At 34.4% G+C, this 17,767-nt stretch overlaps 1 protein-coding gene across 3 annotated transcripts in view; it reads left to right on the plus strand.

Moving 5' to 3' along the window:
* Positions 1-17,767, plus strand: part of LOC149072559 (carnitine O-palmitoyltransferase 1, liver isoform-like) — a 117,481-nt gene that overhangs the window by 65,630 nt on the left and 34,084 nt on the right. For all 3 annotated transcript variants that reach the window (XM_089246150.1, XM_089246151.1, XM_089246152.1), the window contains exons 4-8: positions 2,487-2,609; positions 4,562-4,773; positions 7,627-7,712; positions 13,494-13,598; positions 17,595-17,726. In XM_089246150.1, the coding sequence (XP_089102276.1) occupies positions 2,487-2,609; positions 4,562-4,773; positions 7,627-7,712; positions 13,494-13,598; positions 17,595-17,726 (658 nt within the window). The remainder of the gene's footprint in view (positions 1-2,486; positions 2,610-4,561; positions 4,774-7,626; positions 7,713-13,493; positions 13,599-17,594; positions 17,727-17,767) is intronic.

A 17,767-nucleotide genomic window follows, 5' to 3' on the forward strand; every position in this document is an offset into this window, starting at 1 on the left:
GAATATTACCAAATGTTTCCTTGGATTATAGACTTAGCCTCCCAAAAATGACATGAAAAATATTCTGAAGAAAGGGCACACCCCTATATACTTTGCAATTAACTTTTGAATAAAAGTATTCAAAGAAGTGTTTGGGGGCCAGAGGGCTATCAGACAAACTAAAGACAGCAGTTCTTTTCAGTTTGAGTTGATCTTTAATGTTTCTCTAATTGTAGTAGTTGAGTTAATGTTTGAGATTTTTTGTAGGTTTGAAGTTTTGTTTTGTGATCACAGTATGTGTTCGTGTGTGTGGCTTGGTCCAGCTTCAAAAAAACTGTTGTGTTGCAGTTGGTTTTGTGTATTAGGGCTGATCTATTAGATTCAGCCATGATTATAGAAGGCTGTGATTTGTCAAAGGATACAGAATTGTTTGACTGCCTTTTTTTTGTTCATTCTGTTTCTAGAATGGAGATTGGTCTTTTGTTTTCAGAGCTTGGATCCAAATCCAGCTTAACTTAAAAAATGCTCTGATGATTCCAAGTGTAGTGCTGGGGAAACAGTGAGAATGCACTCTTAACTGTTAATTATCTTTTATTTTATGGACCCCCCCCCCCTCTCTTTTTGATTGATGACAACCACAAAAACCTGATGACTTGCTCATTAGGTGTGATCAAATTCACACATAACACTAGATAGTTATACTCATACTCCGACACAACTCAGTCAGTAGTGAATTGCCCATTATGATAAACTAGAGTCGTGCTCAGTTTGAAAGCAAGAAAGGTGTGATATCAAATGAAAAGGTGATAAGGGCTGCAGAAAAAATGCACAGCATATTGTGCAGAAGCTGAATGCAGTGTTTTATAGGGTGGAATGTGGATGATGTTATGTGCACATTACACTATCATGACATTAAAAATTCAGAGAGAGGAATCTTTTTTTTTTAAATTAGAAACAGTACCAATAGGCTGGCTGTTCAGTTCATTCTTGCAGCTCCAGCCTGGCCATCTTCTTTAATGACTGAGAAAATCAGTCAGCAGCAGACCCTGGTCATTGTAAAATATGATTAAGAACCCTTGCTGATTGTGATGTCTTAGCATTAAAAGAGCTCAGACTTTTAATACATCATCAACATAGCACTGTAAGTCATCACAATATTTGCATCTTCGTTTTTTTTTAATGACAGTTATGAATCAGTTATTGTTATCAAAATCCCATAAACTATGTGTAATCACATTAAGTGGCATGGACTGTATTAGCTCTTACCAAGGTGACTGCACTGAGAGTTATGAGTTTTTGCTATTGCTGAAATAAACTGCACTAGAAAATGTCCTGACAATAATGGGTTTTTGCAAAGCATCAAAAATTGATACTTCCCACATTTATTTATATTTAGAATCATTTGTGGAAATATTTAATACAAAAAATTGTTTGAAAAACAAACTTCGGTTTGAGAATTATATTAACATTAACATGATATATATGCTTATTAATTTTATCTGTCAAAGAATGAGCATAAATTACGTTTTACAAAAGTGTTTAAAACCCTAAACAAAAAATATTAATATCCTACTGTTCATGCATTTGTGTTTGCGATTAAAGTATCAAATTTTGTCTAAAATAAACCAATTCTTTTCAAAATGGACAATTAAGTACACTGAAACCTCACTACAATGATATTCTATATAATAATAAATCCCCCAACAATATTTTTTCCAGATCTGCAGAGTATAATTATATCAAGATTTCACTTTATCAGGGTTGGCAAGTTTTACCATAGGTGTGGAAAAAACCATAGGCTGTCTTAGCAAAAATAGATTCTTTCCCAATCGATGCATGTGAGGCAGTGTTACGCATCTATTTTTTTATTTATTATGCAAATGGCGTAGTTTTAAACTCAAATTTTGGTTTAATAATCAATAATTTTTTGAGTTAAGTTTTTGCCATAGCTGGAAAAAACTTTTAACAAAAATAAAATACATCCTAACAAAAATACATTTTTGACAAGCATAAAACAAATTGATACTTCCACATTTATTTATGTCTTTAAATTATTTATGTCAAAAATGATGTAGAGATGAGTTGTTTGAAACACACACATACTCTGGTTTAAAAATTATATTTATTGACTTAGGCCTACTTGTCAAAGGTTTAGTATGTATAATTTATGCTTTGCAAAAACATCTGCCCTAATACCTACTATTTACTTACTCAACCATGTTGGTGCCACATTTGGTTTTTCCACCAGTGGTGCCCTTTCCCTAATCAATACTTATCTGCACCTACCCAGAACAGTTTAACAAAGAGCATCTCTTTGAAAAACCTTTGTCAGGACTTCCGCTTTGTGGTGCACAGTTTGAGAACTCCTTGGATTACATTTACTGTGAATTATTTTGGGGGTATAATATCAATTTTTTTGGTTCTTGACTTGATAAATTATTGTCTTCTGTACCTTTTTTGTTCTTATTTCACTTATTCTTAAATATATAATTTTTTACCTTTAATAGGATTTCCTCGAACTTTACAAGCATTGATTGTTTCTGCGATTGCAAGTATAATAACTTTCGTTTTACTTATGGTGGTTAGACAAAGTCTATTGAGGCTCCTTCTGGCTTACAGAGGCTGGATGTGTGAGTAATTTACACCATGGCTTTTATTCATTGAAATATTTTTTTGTGTGATTTTTCAAGTCCATTTGAATATTTAATTAGATTTGGTGACCATGACGAAAAAATTAAGAGTAAAAAAGTGATACAAAAATATCAATGTAATGCTCATACTCTGCCAATTTTTTCATCAGCACTATGTTACAGCCACCAAAATGATAGGTGCATGAACTCCAGCTCGTGGGGCCCATTCAATTCATTCAAGAACACATATTTAATTATTTTAAATGTATTATGAAGTTAAATGTAATGTGCATACAAATACAACACAACATAGAATATGTTTGGAGTTTATGTGAACCAACACGCTGTAAACAAATCCCTGTAGGTAATCTGTCTAATTCCAATGTTCTCTGTACCAAGTCAAGCAATCTCTTTGATGATCCATAGTGGAATAGGATATCTTGCAGAATCTTTCTTAAAAAAGCTGGGTGTGCATATATACAAAGACATGCTTTCTCAACCATAAGTTGAAAACAGTACATTGTAAACTGCAAAACAGTGATATTAGAGGCCACAAAAACATCTCTGGAAAGCTTCTTTACAGTACTGCTCCTTCATCTTTTACCACTCAAAGATGAATACCAGTCTTGCAACATGTGTTATAATATTCTCAGCCACCTCGTTGGGCATTTTGCCTGTTGTGGCGTTGTATTTGTATATGAATGTTTTATGCTAAAGTTCTAAAATGTTTCTATCCTGTTGGATCCACCACCAAGGTCTAGACATGATGCTTTGAAGACATTGAGAGGCACTTGATGCTCCTCAAATGCTTCTCTGTATGTTTTCCTACATTCCAGTTAGATGATAATTATGTCACTTGAAAAAAAGTTCCATGTGTCTTCTGTTAAACAAAACGTTTGAATTACCTCATTTACTTTTGTCTATGGCACCAACTCCCAAAGTAGAATGTGCCAAAAAAATCTGACCTACGTCGCAAAACAATTACCACTATTGCAGAACAATTTGGAAGAATTTTAAGAAAAAGTGTAAAAAAATACTATTACATGTATAGAGATTTTTACCTACTACTACTAATGCAAATACAAATACGACGCCACAACGGGCAAAATGCCCAATGAGGTGGCTGAGAAAAAGATGCCCATAACAAGTATGGATGTTATATATTTCAAAAATACAGCAACCCAATTAAAAACACAATCACAAAAATTATAAACAATATATACACATGATACAATGCCCATGTTCCGCTGTAGGTATGGTCTCCAAAACTGTTTTGAAAGCTAAAATATTTTTTTTCTGTTAATGACAACAATTACAAAAACATGAATTTTCCTGTGCATTCACCCCCCCCCCCCGACACCCTCCCTCCATTATTTCTATATTTATAAATTCAAATTTTACCTCTTAACTTTTACTATTGATACTCAAGTTTCTGTTTTTGTAATTTTGCACGAAACTAAATACACATATTTTTGATTTAATTTTGATTTATTGGTACCCAAATTCAATTCATTCATTATATGTATTAGTTTTGTGGCAATTAGTGTACAACTCAAAGTAGATATAGGGAATTTTTCAAGAACCAAAAGCAAATTTATTTCATTATTTCAAAAAAATTACACTTACACTGCACCAAAAATTTTAAATTATTACCTTACAATAAATCATAGAAACTATACTATGTACACAGTTTAGAACATTTTTAATTTTTCTAAAGACAGACTATGAAACAATAATAATAGAAAAACGTTTCAGATCTGTTTGAAGGATGACTAAACCCTACAGGTCTCATAGTGTATGTTGTTCTTGTATATTGTATGTTAAATACTTATATTTTTTTATTAGTCTTTGTTTGGAATTTTGTGACTGTTCCAGAAATTTAAAAAAAAATCAGGAATTCACGTCTTAGTATTGATAATTTTTAAATGATAGTTCTCTGTGCCTTTTCTTAGATGAAACACCAAGAAACCATTCAGTGATTACCAAACTATGGTGTGGGGCGGTTCGCCTTATTAGTGGATATCAGCCATCTTTGTACAGTTGCCAACGATCACTACCACGAATGCCAGTTCCACCTGTAAGAGATACCTTATACCGTTTATACCAGTCTCTTAAACCAATGTGCACAGAAGATGAAATGAAAGAAATTATGCAACAAGGAAGAGTGAGCATTGTATTTTAATGATATTGCACATTTTGTTAAAGTTACGTATTGTTATATACAGGGTGTCCCATCAAGACCACCCAAACTCTGCACAGCCAGATTCCTCACTTGGAATACATAAAAAATGCCCAAAGAACTGTACCTGTACAACCCAGTTTCGAAAAAAATGAGAAAAAAGTATGACGTCATATCTGGTGCAAGGAAAAAAAACTTTATTGGAAACGTGAACATCGGTGTGTGCATATGTTTACATAGGAAGATGTTCAAAATGTCCACCGCTCATATCGAGGCATGCATGTGTGCGCTGTGGAATGGCATCAAGCTATCATTTGATATAACACTAGATATGATGTCATACTTTTCTTTCACATTTTTCTCAAATTATGGGTTGTATGGGTACAGTTCTTTGAGCATTTTTTATGTATTCCAAGTGAGGAATCTGGCTGTGCGGAGTTTGGGTGGTCTCGACAGGACACCCTGTATAGTAGCTACCATTATGGAAAAGTTACTAACTCTCCAGAAAAGTAACACAATCAGAAAAGGGTCATAGAACTCCCAGAAACATTAAAAAATGAGAGAGAAAATCATAGCTTTTCTACAAATCGACTCTTGTTTTTCCTGCCAGGTTTCTGTGCTCTTCCTCACAGGTTCTTTTCTCTAAACTTTCTTCTTGCTGGAGATAAATGGGTGAGTTACAACAAAAGCACAATAATGCTCTCAGTTCGTGTGTGGTAAAGGAATGTCCACACAGTATAAATAGTATCAATAGTCACCTGTGCAAAATGAGAGAGTCTTTGGAAAAAAAACCCATGGAATTTTACATAGGGTTTGGTTATTTCTACTGTGTCACACTTAATGCAAATCAATGAAACTTATAAGACTATGGAAAGGATTCATCTGGAGTTGGAGAATGTAAATGATACATTAATGATTTGGTTTTGCTGAGAACAAGAGGAAACAAACACCTCTGTCATTGGTTGTATTTCAAAAGACTAGCTTATTTCTCAACCTGCCGGCATTCTGTCCCAGTTAAGAAAAGCAGGTGCCCGAGTGGCATGGTGGTAAGGTGCTCGTCTACCATCGTGAAGGATGTTGTCAGGGTCCCGGGTTCGAACCCAAGGGAGGAGGATATTGATAAGATATTTTCCCTAACGAACTCGAGGCGACCACCGATAGACAGCGCCTTCACTTCCAACCCATCTCACTAATGGCAGTAAATTGCACTATAGCGATATGACCAGAGTTGGTGTTTGGTGAAGTAGTTAAGAAAAGCAGTACTGTACTGAACGCTGTAAAAAAGCAAGTGTGCCTTGAAACATTTTGGTTTATGTTCAAACATTTTTTTTTTCTTTGCTTACATTTGAGGCATATAAATTATGCCTTACTTCATTCAAATCTCCTTCCCCAGAATCTTTAAACGAAATCTTATCCACCTGCATATGTCAGTGGTTACTAGATCCTTGGGCTGAGGCCACTAAACTTTGCAAGGGGGGGTTGAACTCCCTAATAATTCATAAGTCTTTACCACTGATGTCGCATGCACACACACAAAACTACATGGATGCATACAAGTCTCATTTTTGTCCTCTCTTTTGGAAACTGAAGCTATGTAGTTTCAATTCTGAGTTAACAGAAAATTAAAAAATATGAATAATTGAAATAATTAATTTTCAGACAGTTTAGGATTTTGAATAACATTAATGTGATACATGCAGGAAGTGGACAAAAATATGGAAACACCAGACTCGTAGTAGCATTTTTTTTTATCTGTGATAAGGGGTTGTGGAATTTCACCTCATCCATAAAACTTTTGTGCTTGTGGTGTTTTTTGTTTTTTTACTATTTTGGTGCTGATAGTTTAGTGAAGCATTCAGTTCAACAGTTGCTTTTTCAGCTGTACTTTTTACATTTTTTGCTCAAACTTCTATGTAATGTATGTATCCAAGCAGACGTTTCTTGAATGCAGTTTTTCCGGTTTTAATGTATGCTGTTGCAATCTTGAATTCTGTGCTAGGCCACTTTGATGCAGGGGTTTCAAGTGCATAGGGTTGTATGGTAATCTAATCTAATACCATATATTTTTTGAGAGAATGGAATCTAAGTAGATACATCCATCCCGGTAAAACCCAGAACATTGCTTGGCCCAAAAGCCTAATAATGCGGTTAAGACGACGCTGGTATCTGGCCTCACAAAACACCAAAAACTTCCTCTACCTGGATTACAGAAGTAGGCCTACCCACCATATCCAGTTCTCAACAAGTTGCCTGCATTTGAATTCTATTAAATCTGGCATGATTTACTCACAACTGAGCAGAACTCTCAGCAACATATGCAGTTTGTCAAGGAGGTTGCACAGGTAGAGTTGCATGAGCAAAAATAACAGTGCTCCAATTCATTATTATAAAAATTTAAATTCACACACACATTCATGTATTTCTCAAGGTTCCATGTTTTTTTACACCCCACCTTCTCTGCATTTTCAATAAAATACTAACAATACCTCTAAGATTTTACTGAAATTAATACATATATTTATTTTAGAAGTATTATTATACATGTATTAAAACAGAGAAATGAGATGTTTTGGAATCCATAAGCATCTTAAATTATCCAAAATATATTTATGGCTGGAATTTAAAACTTTTTTATGCAAACATAAGAAAAATACTTTGCTTAAGTTCAGTGCTCAAAGTAAAACAAAATTGTTTTAGGAAGAGACAACAATGATAACATTGTTATCATTTTCAGTATGATAATCAGTTCATTAAATTTGCACACATAATGCATTAAGTGTGCATTATATTTCACTTTTTCTTTTCTTTTTTCTTACTTTGGTTTTGCTTTTTTATTAGGAGTTTGAAGCAAATTTAGCTCCCAAACTACAGAAGTTTTTGATTTTAAAGTCATGGTTTTCGCAGAATTATGTCAGTGATTGGTGGTGAGTATTTATTTCATATAACAGTGCTCAGTAAATCCTGCTTATAAAATTTTCAAAAACTGTCGAGTTTAAAAACTTAGGTGTGGAAAAACTCTTTAAACAGGAAATCTCAATGAATATTATCTGACATATTTTTTACACCTACCATGGTTTCTCATGCATTTTTTGATTTATTTACAAACATTATGACATATCAATTCTGTGACAATCAATTATTTGTATCCTATTATTTTATATAGGAAAAATTAAATAAAAAAGGAAAGCTAAGCATTTCAATTGACATATACATATTTGCAGACAAGGTTTCTTGATAAAAATGTTTTCTCTTTGTAATTTTCATCTTGGAACATGGTATCTCATTTTGAAATGGCGTTTAGACTTATGGACAAGAGTTTAAATTTTTGCAGCTGTATCTTTCAAAATCAATGCATTTTAATTTACAAATTTGCAAATTTTTATTTTTACGTTTAAATTTAAAGCTACTAAGTTCACTCTCTGCCATTTTGGCTGAAGTTCTTCTTGACAAAATCCAATGCAGTTACTGCCTCGTTTTCCGAAATTTCAAAGGTCATGTAAGCATACATATTGGCTGTTATGGAAAGAATTAAATTCCAAGAAGTACAAATGCAAATACAATTCTACAACAAGCAAAATGTCCAATGAGGTGGCTGAGAAAAAGATGCCCATAAATATGGATGTTATATATTTCAAAAATACAGCAACCCAATTAAAAACACAATCACAAAAATTATAAATAATATATACACATGATACAATGCCCATAAAGAATATTATGGTTGTCTTATTCTAAGTATGAATAGCTTCTTGATGTACCCCAACATGTTTATTGTATTTCTTTTTAAATGTGTCAACAATTTACTACCTTTGGGGGTAAGCTATTCCATTTATTAACAACCCTATTAGAGAAAAATTCCCTGCGACACCATTGTCCCTTACCAATTGATATTAGTGTCCCCTTGTAAAAGCAGTCGATTGGCGGTGTACTAAAAGTTCATGGTCCATCCTATCCATCCCATTGAAAATTTTGAACACTTCGATCATATCTCCTTGACACCTGTGTTCATCCGATGTAAACATAGTCAAAAAATGAAGTCTCTCTTCATAACTCAAGCCCTGTGTGCCAATAAGGACACGCGTTGCTCTTCTCTGTATCCCTTCAACCAAGTCTATTTCCCTCTGTAGGTATGGTCTCCAAAACCTTACAGCATACTCCAGTCCTGCACGAACTAAGCCTCAAAAAAGTGGAAAAATGACTTCAGGAGAATGTGAAGAGACCTTTATGAAAATGAGAACAAGCATTCTATTCGCTTTTTTGACCACCGTGGAACAATGTTCAGAAAACCTAAGCCGCTCTTCAATGAGAATTCCCAAATCGGTGACCCTACTTGCATCCGGGATAGAGACAACATTCAACTCGTAAGAGAACTGCGGGTTGTTTGAACCAAAATGAGCAACCATGCACTTATCAATGCTAAACGTCATGCTCCATTCATTTTCCCATGCTGCAATCCTGTTTAAGTGGGGCTGCAGCAACTCCCTATCGCTTTGATTCCCGATTACCCCCATTAGCTTCATGTCAACTGTGAATTGCTAGCAATCCCATCGATACCCTGATTGAGTTTATTGACAAAAAGTGAAAAAGTATGGGGCCAAGAACACTTCCTTGAGGAACTCCACTCCTTGACTCCTGTCCAACCAGAGAATTTCCCGTTCACCATAACTCGTTGCGACCTATCTCTTAACCATGATTCTATCCAATTCAGCAAGTTGCACCCAATTCCAATCTCATGTAAACGCTTCAAGAGTTTACCATGTTGGACCCGATTGAATGCCTTCTGGAAATCAAGGTAAACAACATCTACATTTTTGCCCTTACCCAAAGCCTTCGTCACGTGATCATAGAAGCAAAGGAGGTTAGTCACACATGACTTCCTGAACCCATGCTGATTATCCGACAATACGTTATTCTCATCTATCCACTTCGCCACCTGCCTTTTGATAATAATTTCCTAATAGTTTTTCTGCCCTAGACCCTCCTATCGAGAGGGGGCCAACTGTCCCCTTACATCCATTATTGACATATCGAAAAAATGACTTTGGGTCAGAGCCAATGTTATCTGCCAACCTAGATTCAACTTCCTTTTTACTATCCCTTGTCATTTTCTTCAACACTTTTCTTTTATCAGTAAACAATGATAGGTCATCTCGTCCACTTTTATACTCTCTGAATGCTCTTTTCTTTTCAAAATAAAGGTTACGCACGCTATCCGTGAACCATACAGGGTGTGATGTACAAACATGCTTTTTTCGAACAAAGGGTATGACGTCGTGCAAAACAGAGGACAGCTTCATACTAAATTCTTCCCATTGACTTACCACCCCTACTGATTCCATCCGGTCTTTGAAACATCCGCTAACCTTCCTCTCAAAACATCAAAGTTAGTTCTCTGAAAACAAGGAACCAGTCTTTTGTTATTAACCTTACCAATGAAAAGTTACAGTGAAATCTGACGATACGATAATCACTGGAAGAAAACTCTTCCCCCACCAAAACATGTTCAACAAGATCCTCAGAACTAGTAAGAACTAAATCCAAAATAGCAGTACCCCTAGTGGCTTCTGATAAATGCTGATACAAAAAAATTTCGAGCACCAACTTAAGAAAGTCTCTTTCATACTGATCTCCAGATGATGTGGTTGGCTGAAGTTGGTTTTCTGTGGTTCTTAACTTCAAGGTGCGAATGCGCGCTGATCTCCTCGTTAAAAAGTCTCGCCACAGAGAGCAACAGGCCTACAACATTACAAATATTCAATCATTACACTTCACTAACAATTTGAAGTATAGATGGCAGCACTGAAATATCAGACATAACACTAGCTATACACTCAGACTGTTAGGTGCACTCACTTTGTTCCAGACTCTGCCACGAAGCTGGGCTGGAAGAGATCTCTGCAACAGGATAAGTCTGGTGGCAGAGACCCTGGCGTTCATTCATTCATGATCTCCAGATGAAAGGTTCTCCCAATCAATACCTGGGTAATTGAAATCCCCAAGTATGATAACCCACTTACACATATAAGAAATTTCATCATGAAATTTGGCGATGTGGTTTGGATCCCTATTCAGTGGATTGTAACAAACCCCAACAATAAGTTTATGATGTCTTTTGTTTTCAAGCTCAACCAATATAGTTTCAATATCACTTCTCTTCACGTAACACTCTCTAGCTTTCAAACATGATTTCACATATATCAACACTCCACCCCCTTTCCTATCATACCTATTTCTCAAAAAAGTATCATATCCTGAAATGTGTAAGAAAGATTCATCCCCATCGTTTGCCCGTCGTTGGCAAATGATGGGTGTGACAATAAGTGGTCTTACAATTTTTTTTTTTATTTGCTGAAAAATGGCTTTGAAATTTCATTCGGAACTAGCATCTGTAAAACTGTCATCAATATTTGAAACTTAATTTTGTATCAATAGACTCAGATGAAGGTGAGAAAGACAAAATATTCTAATATACTGACAAAAATCTAAAACTTTGTTTTGGATTGGAGGAAACTACCTGGCATGAGGGCAAAGCAACTGCAGAAGGTTTCCTGTAAGCTTATGTATGAAAAAGAGTCTCGGTTTTTGTTTTTTACAAGCACATCTAAAAATGAGAATCCATTATTTTCTTCAATCTCTGTGGTAAAATATTAGGAGCCATTTGGTGCCTCAAATACCATGAAATGTTCCACTTCACCTAAATGAAAGTAGAAGAAATTTATAACAGCAGTCGCTATAGATTGTGATTTTGATAAAGTGATTTTTTGATATCATTCACAAAATTCTAAGACCTAGAGACCTAGAATAGACAGTACTTTACATGAAAGCTCAGATTTAAGTTCCAGGGATGTGATTCTGCCACCATTTGTTCCATCCCTAACCTGTGATATTGGACATGTGCTTGAACGTTACAATTTAATTGCTGTCTATATCCCAAACAAGAATTTCAAGCTTAAGCCACCCAAACATCCAATTCTGAAAAAGAAATTATGGAGGATTTATTGCATTTCATGCAGTGATTATTCTTTTGGCTGTATAGGATAAATGAGATCATTATTTATGAGAAGATAAATTTTTGCCAGCTGTTTCAACACTATGGCACTGATACATCTCAGAGCAATCTTAAAAAAATGGCTTACCTTTATTTCGACCTTAGCATCTGACTTAGTCAGACATGTTATCATTCTATCTGCTGAGCAACCTGTGGAAAGTGTTAGGCTAGTTCTGACGGGTACCCTGGTCAGTGAGATTATATGGTTGATTGCTTTTTTCTGAAGCTGGCACCCATTGTGTGTCAAAATGTGTGTAAGGATTTATATATACATATCTACTCTACATATTATTATGTGTACTAAATTTTAAATCTGATACATATTTCTGCTCAGATATATATATATTTTTGATTTGCAGTTTTTATGTGTTTTTAAGGTCTAAGAACTAGCTACTTGACATTGTTACTTAGCATTAGTAGAAATATTAAAAATATCAAAAACCATACCATTCATAACTGTTTTTTGGAGCGTGGTTGTGTAAATCACTAGATATATTTCATTAAAATTTTGCTTCACCTTCCTGGACAATATAATAAAAGAAATTGGAAGATTATTTATCAGATTATAGTGTTAAAATTTGGAAGTGTACAAATGTTAATTTGTAGATTTGGTATATACTTTCAATATGCTTATGAAATTTAAAATGTTTTTTATCTTACTTTTTAGCTTATAATTTCTGTAATGTCTTTATTTTTCACATTTAAGTATCTAATAATTACATGGTACAATAAAATAAAAAGATCTTCTCTGAAGTTAAAATGTTATAGATGTGTGCACACGCACTAGGTGACAAAACAGGAATGAAATCTGCTTTCAAACAATAGTTGGTATTCTTCTCTTTGGAATAGGTATCCTCAGAAAATGTTCATTAGGATTTGTTTTTAATTTGAAATGCGTAAACACAGTACCCAACATACAGATAGCTTACACATGTCAAATTGTTTAGTCGATATATGGCAAAAGGGTAAAGAAGAAACCAGCAATAAATGAAAATCTATAAATATCTTAACTCAGTTTTACACACCATGAATGCCATTTATTATCATGATTGGCCAGGATATCTCACTTAGGTTGAGATCCCTGGCCAACACAATGAGCTGAGCCGCATGAGTTGAACATGAATCTCTCTGTTGTTCAGCACATAAAATACATCTGTACAATGCAGATGCTATGGTCAGAATGAAGCTGAGTGCCTGCATATTTGAGGACCTCAATTTTTTAATATGCAGGACAAATATTGTAATGAATTGACACTAGTGCTGTCATAATGCATGGACCCACTCGGCATTTCAAGAGAAGTGGGGCCTAACAAAAATGCAATCTGGTTGAACTTTCGAGAATTTGTGAGGTAGGAACTCAGAAAAATCACTTAGCCTGGGGGTGCATGATGCTCTTAAGACAGCCCAGACATGACACATTAAGAGATTAGATGCATTTATTTTATGTTAACCTATTTTAAATAATTGATTAATTCATGATAACACTAAGACTAAATAGCATTATATTGGCTTTCAATTTTTTTACAAATGAAAATTTAAATTTATGCATAAGAGGGTTAAAAGTCTAGTCTTTATGTTGTCACAGTGACTCCAGTCATTACAGCTTGTATGTCTCTCTATGGTATCACTTTTTAAATTTAACTCTTTCTAATTTTAGGGAGAAATATGCATACTTGATGAGTAGAGCACCTCTTCCAAACAATAGCAACTATTACTGTTGTGATCAGTGTTATTGGATTCCAACACACAGACCAGTGTCAAGGTAATATTTCTCTCTCTCAAGTTCACTTCTATGTTTAGATAATTAATAAATTAGTTGTCAGATACAAGTGAAGTAGAAACGTTAAGGTATGAGGTGCATGGCAGCCAAGTGGTTAGTGCACCATTGTTTTGGTCCTACAGGTCTAGATTTGAATCCCAGAAGCAACGTAGAAGCTCAGCTTTTTGAAATTGGCTCTAAACTTTGGCATTGACCTAATTAGTCTCATGTGCATAACATTATTTTAGTGCAACAAATGTAAATGAGATAAAAATATGATACATTTCTTGAAATATTACTCTTGTTAAGCAATACATTGAATTTGGCTGTTTGATCTAAAAATCATTATAAAATGTTTTTGATTAAAAATCATTGTAACTTATCCAAAATTGTATGTTTTTGGATAAAGAAACTTCTAAATTTTTTTTTTTCTGACTGAAGGGAAAAAAAAAGGTTTCATAAATTATAAAACTCTCTTATTATAAATTCGTAATCATACTCATACAGCCAATCTGACTTATGCACCATTGACTTTCAATTTTTTTTAAATATGCACTGAAACATTTGGCAAATTATAGATTTACCTTGGTGATGTTTGGTAAAAATGTAATAAAATAAGAGCTGTCTCCCCTTTAGTTGTGGTCCTGATAGTAGAATTGTAGATATCCAAGGGATATAAAATATATTTATGCACTGTTCATATATGAGATATTAATCATATTATGTGAATTTTAAACATATTATCTTTAAAACACCTTTAAGATGTCTATAACTGCAACAGAAAGTGATAAACAAGCATTATGGAAAGGTGAATGTACTGCATTAAATTCCTAACTTGGCATTTTGATGAATCAAAGTGGCTGATAAATGCATGAAAAGTATTTAGAAAAAATACCTATAAAATTTCCCTATAATAAAGCTGGAGCTTATATAGTGAAATGTTATTGTGAGTGACACATCTGACTCCAAGATTGAATAGACTTATTTTTAAGATAAATAAAATTTAATTAAAGATGGTTAAAGCATATATGTACACAAATATTTACATTCGAGAGAGATTAAATCCATCTGGTGTGAGAGTTGGAGATCAGGTTTTGACTAAACACACATGGTTCCTTGGACCGTTTCAAGGGGCATTCAGTCACAAGATCATGTCGTGCAGGATCATCTGAAGTATTTTTGACCCATGGGTGCTCACACAGGTATATGTTGGGGAAGGGGTGCCCCCTTTTTAAGGATATCAAAAATTTAAAATGTATTGGTAAAAAATAAATATTGAAAGAAAAACAAAAAACATTTCTGTAGAAATACTGTATATCATGGCTGGCTTGAGCCTCAAGGCAAAATTCTCATCCATGTGAAACATTGGTTATGCATTACTTTGGCGTAGCATCAGTGAAGCGGTCCCGGGAAATTCGCAACTGTGTTCCTAGCTAGATAAAAATGCATCAAAAATAACTTTTCTCTTTAGAGTCATTAATCCAATATGTTTGAATTACAGACAAAATACTTTTTTCTAAACTTTTATACAATTGAAGACTGCAATTAAAAAAGGCTGTAAATGCCAAAATGTAAATTACATTGTATCAACATTGGAACTTGAATTATTTTTTGCGAAAAAAAAAAAACATTTTTTGAAAAACTGCACTTACAGCCTTTTATAATTCTAATTTTCAATCATTTTTTTTCCTTTACTCTTGATCTAGCACTTTCCCCCCATAGCGGTGCCCTGTGCAGCCAAGGGTAGCTGAAGCAAGGGTGCATGGGCAGCTTAGCCTTTAGTTAGACACCAAAATTTTTAAAAGTTTTAAATATTAAAAACTTGAATGACACCACACCTTTGAGCCACACTTTGATGACGAAGGTGTTAGGAAAATGTGAGGAAGCAGACAGAGCTTGGGACCTTAATTGCAGAAACAAGAATATACTCTATCATACACACATGGGGAGTGTGCATTTTGATGACCCCCTCCTCCCACCCAGTATTTTTGCTGGAACGGTCAAATAAAGGCGAAGGAAAAATTTGGCTTCTTACTTGTCTGGCTCTAGAGCACCAGAAACGCCTTTAAAAGAAATTTCTTGATAAAAGTTGTCCTGTTATATTTCCTCTTTATGGGATAAGTGTAAGTAATGATTGCTTCCCCACCAAGGACAGGGCTAGCCAGGGTGATTCTCATCATTTTTTTTTTTCATGCTATAAATTCACTAGCCGCTAGAGCGGACTGCTTTTGAATTGGAAAAAAGTGTAAAGTTAGGGTTTTTGGGGTCTTTCAAAAGTCTGGGCCCAGTGCCCTGCCATCAAATTCACGTCTGTTTTTGGAGTACCTTGCTACAACAACACTATATATATATATATATCGATAAACCTTTCTACAATCATCTTTTTGAATCTTTGTAATTATTCTATTTTTGCTTAAATTTGTGTTTCCCAAAGTGATCACAGTACTGAGAGATACTAGCCTAGAGTTATGCCACTTTTTTTTTGTTTAATTATAAACCCCATTCCCTCAATATGGCAATTTTGTGCATGGCCCGATCTGTTTGGGTTGGACAGAGGCATTTTCGAGTAGGGTGGTCATTCACATAATTGAAGCATTTTTTTGTTACAATTAACATGCAAAGGATATTTTATTTGCTTATTAATTGTAACAGAAAATGCACAAATTTGTAACAAAACGATATGGACGTGCTAATTGTCTTGATTGGACATCTTTAAAAAAAACATTAAAATATCATTAGATAACTTCACTTGTGACTTTGCAACTCAACCCACATAAGTTGTAAGAATGCATATTTTTTTGCTATCATTTTTCCTGAACATGCACTGCATTTTGAAGCCGTTTCTGATCCCAAATTAACATAATTTTGACGCATGAAATTTCATTTTATATTTATGTAAGAAATGAATAAAATGAAAGTGAATGGTTCGACTTACGGACCATGCTTGTAACTGATCTTATTTCTAAGTTGAGAAGTTGCTGTATTTTGAAGTTCCAGAGAGAGGGGGAACATAAAAACCAATTTACATGTTGTGATACAATATGAAATGATGATGATAGAAGGGTAAGTTTGCAGAAAAGGTGATATACACAGTCACCTTAATGTGACCACAAGCTAATTTCCAGAATAAGGGTTTTATACAGTCTGAGGAGCAGCAAGATAGTTTGGAAGTGACGTAATAAGATGCTAAAGGTTCTCACATATATCCGTAACCAAGCAGACTATAGTCCATTCGATAGCTGTTTGAAAATGTATCTTGGAAGATCCATGTAGTGAACGCTATCATTCAATTGGTTACAGATGTGCTAGATTGGGTTCAAGCCTGAGGATTGGGTGATTTGTTAAGTTCTTGGAATTATTGAACTTGCTCTTCTTACCATTGTCAGACATTTCTGGCCACATTATACCAATTCTAGAAGATTCCATTAACCCCAGGGTTGACAATCAACATTTGTTGATCTACATGATATGCATGAATGAATATAATCATAACTATTGAACATGTCGCTTCCAAAAGTATCAGTGAACCTGGAAAATTATACAAATACTAACACCACAACAGGCAAATTACCCAATGAGGTGACTGAAAAAAGATGCCTATAAAAAGTATGGATTTCAACATTGGCGTACGCAAAGAATTCTAACAAAATTCTTTGAATCCAGAATTCTAACACATCTTGCCTTATGTCTATACAAAGCCAGCTCACAACTCTTGCCCCTTTTTTTAATAGCTACACACAGTTCATGTCAGAAATAGGTTGTTACAATAAGGTGTTTATGCTGTGTATAATGCATGGTAGATAGAATGGTTCCTTATACAACTTAATGGCCATTCACATATCGATGGTATACCTATATTTCATTTTCATTCATTGGTACTTGATATGAAACCATATTCACTTGAATTTCATTTAAAACTTTTTCAATGATTTTCTCTTATTGAAGCTGTGTGTTTTGGATTGTGTGTTTTGTTGTAATTAGTCTTTTTTTCTCCCATAGGGCAGCATATGCAATTTATAACTTATTAAATTTCAAGAGGCAGATTGATAGAGAAGAACTTACACCACTAGTCCTTCGTAATACAATTCCTATTTGCATGGCACAATATGAACGTCTATTCAGTACAGTGAGGTAAAGTTAATCTAAATGATAACTCCAATAATATATAATGT

This window comes from Pholcus phalangioides, unplaced genomic scaffold (genome assembly GCF_987345545.1).
Source record: "Pholcus phalangioides strain wild (caught in Gottingen) unplaced genomic scaffold, Ppha-v1.0 ptg000017l_1, whole genome shotgun sequence".
In the NCBI taxonomy this organism is placed as follows: Eukaryota; Metazoa; Arthropoda; class Arachnida; order Araneae; family Pholcidae; genus Pholcus; species Pholcus phalangioides.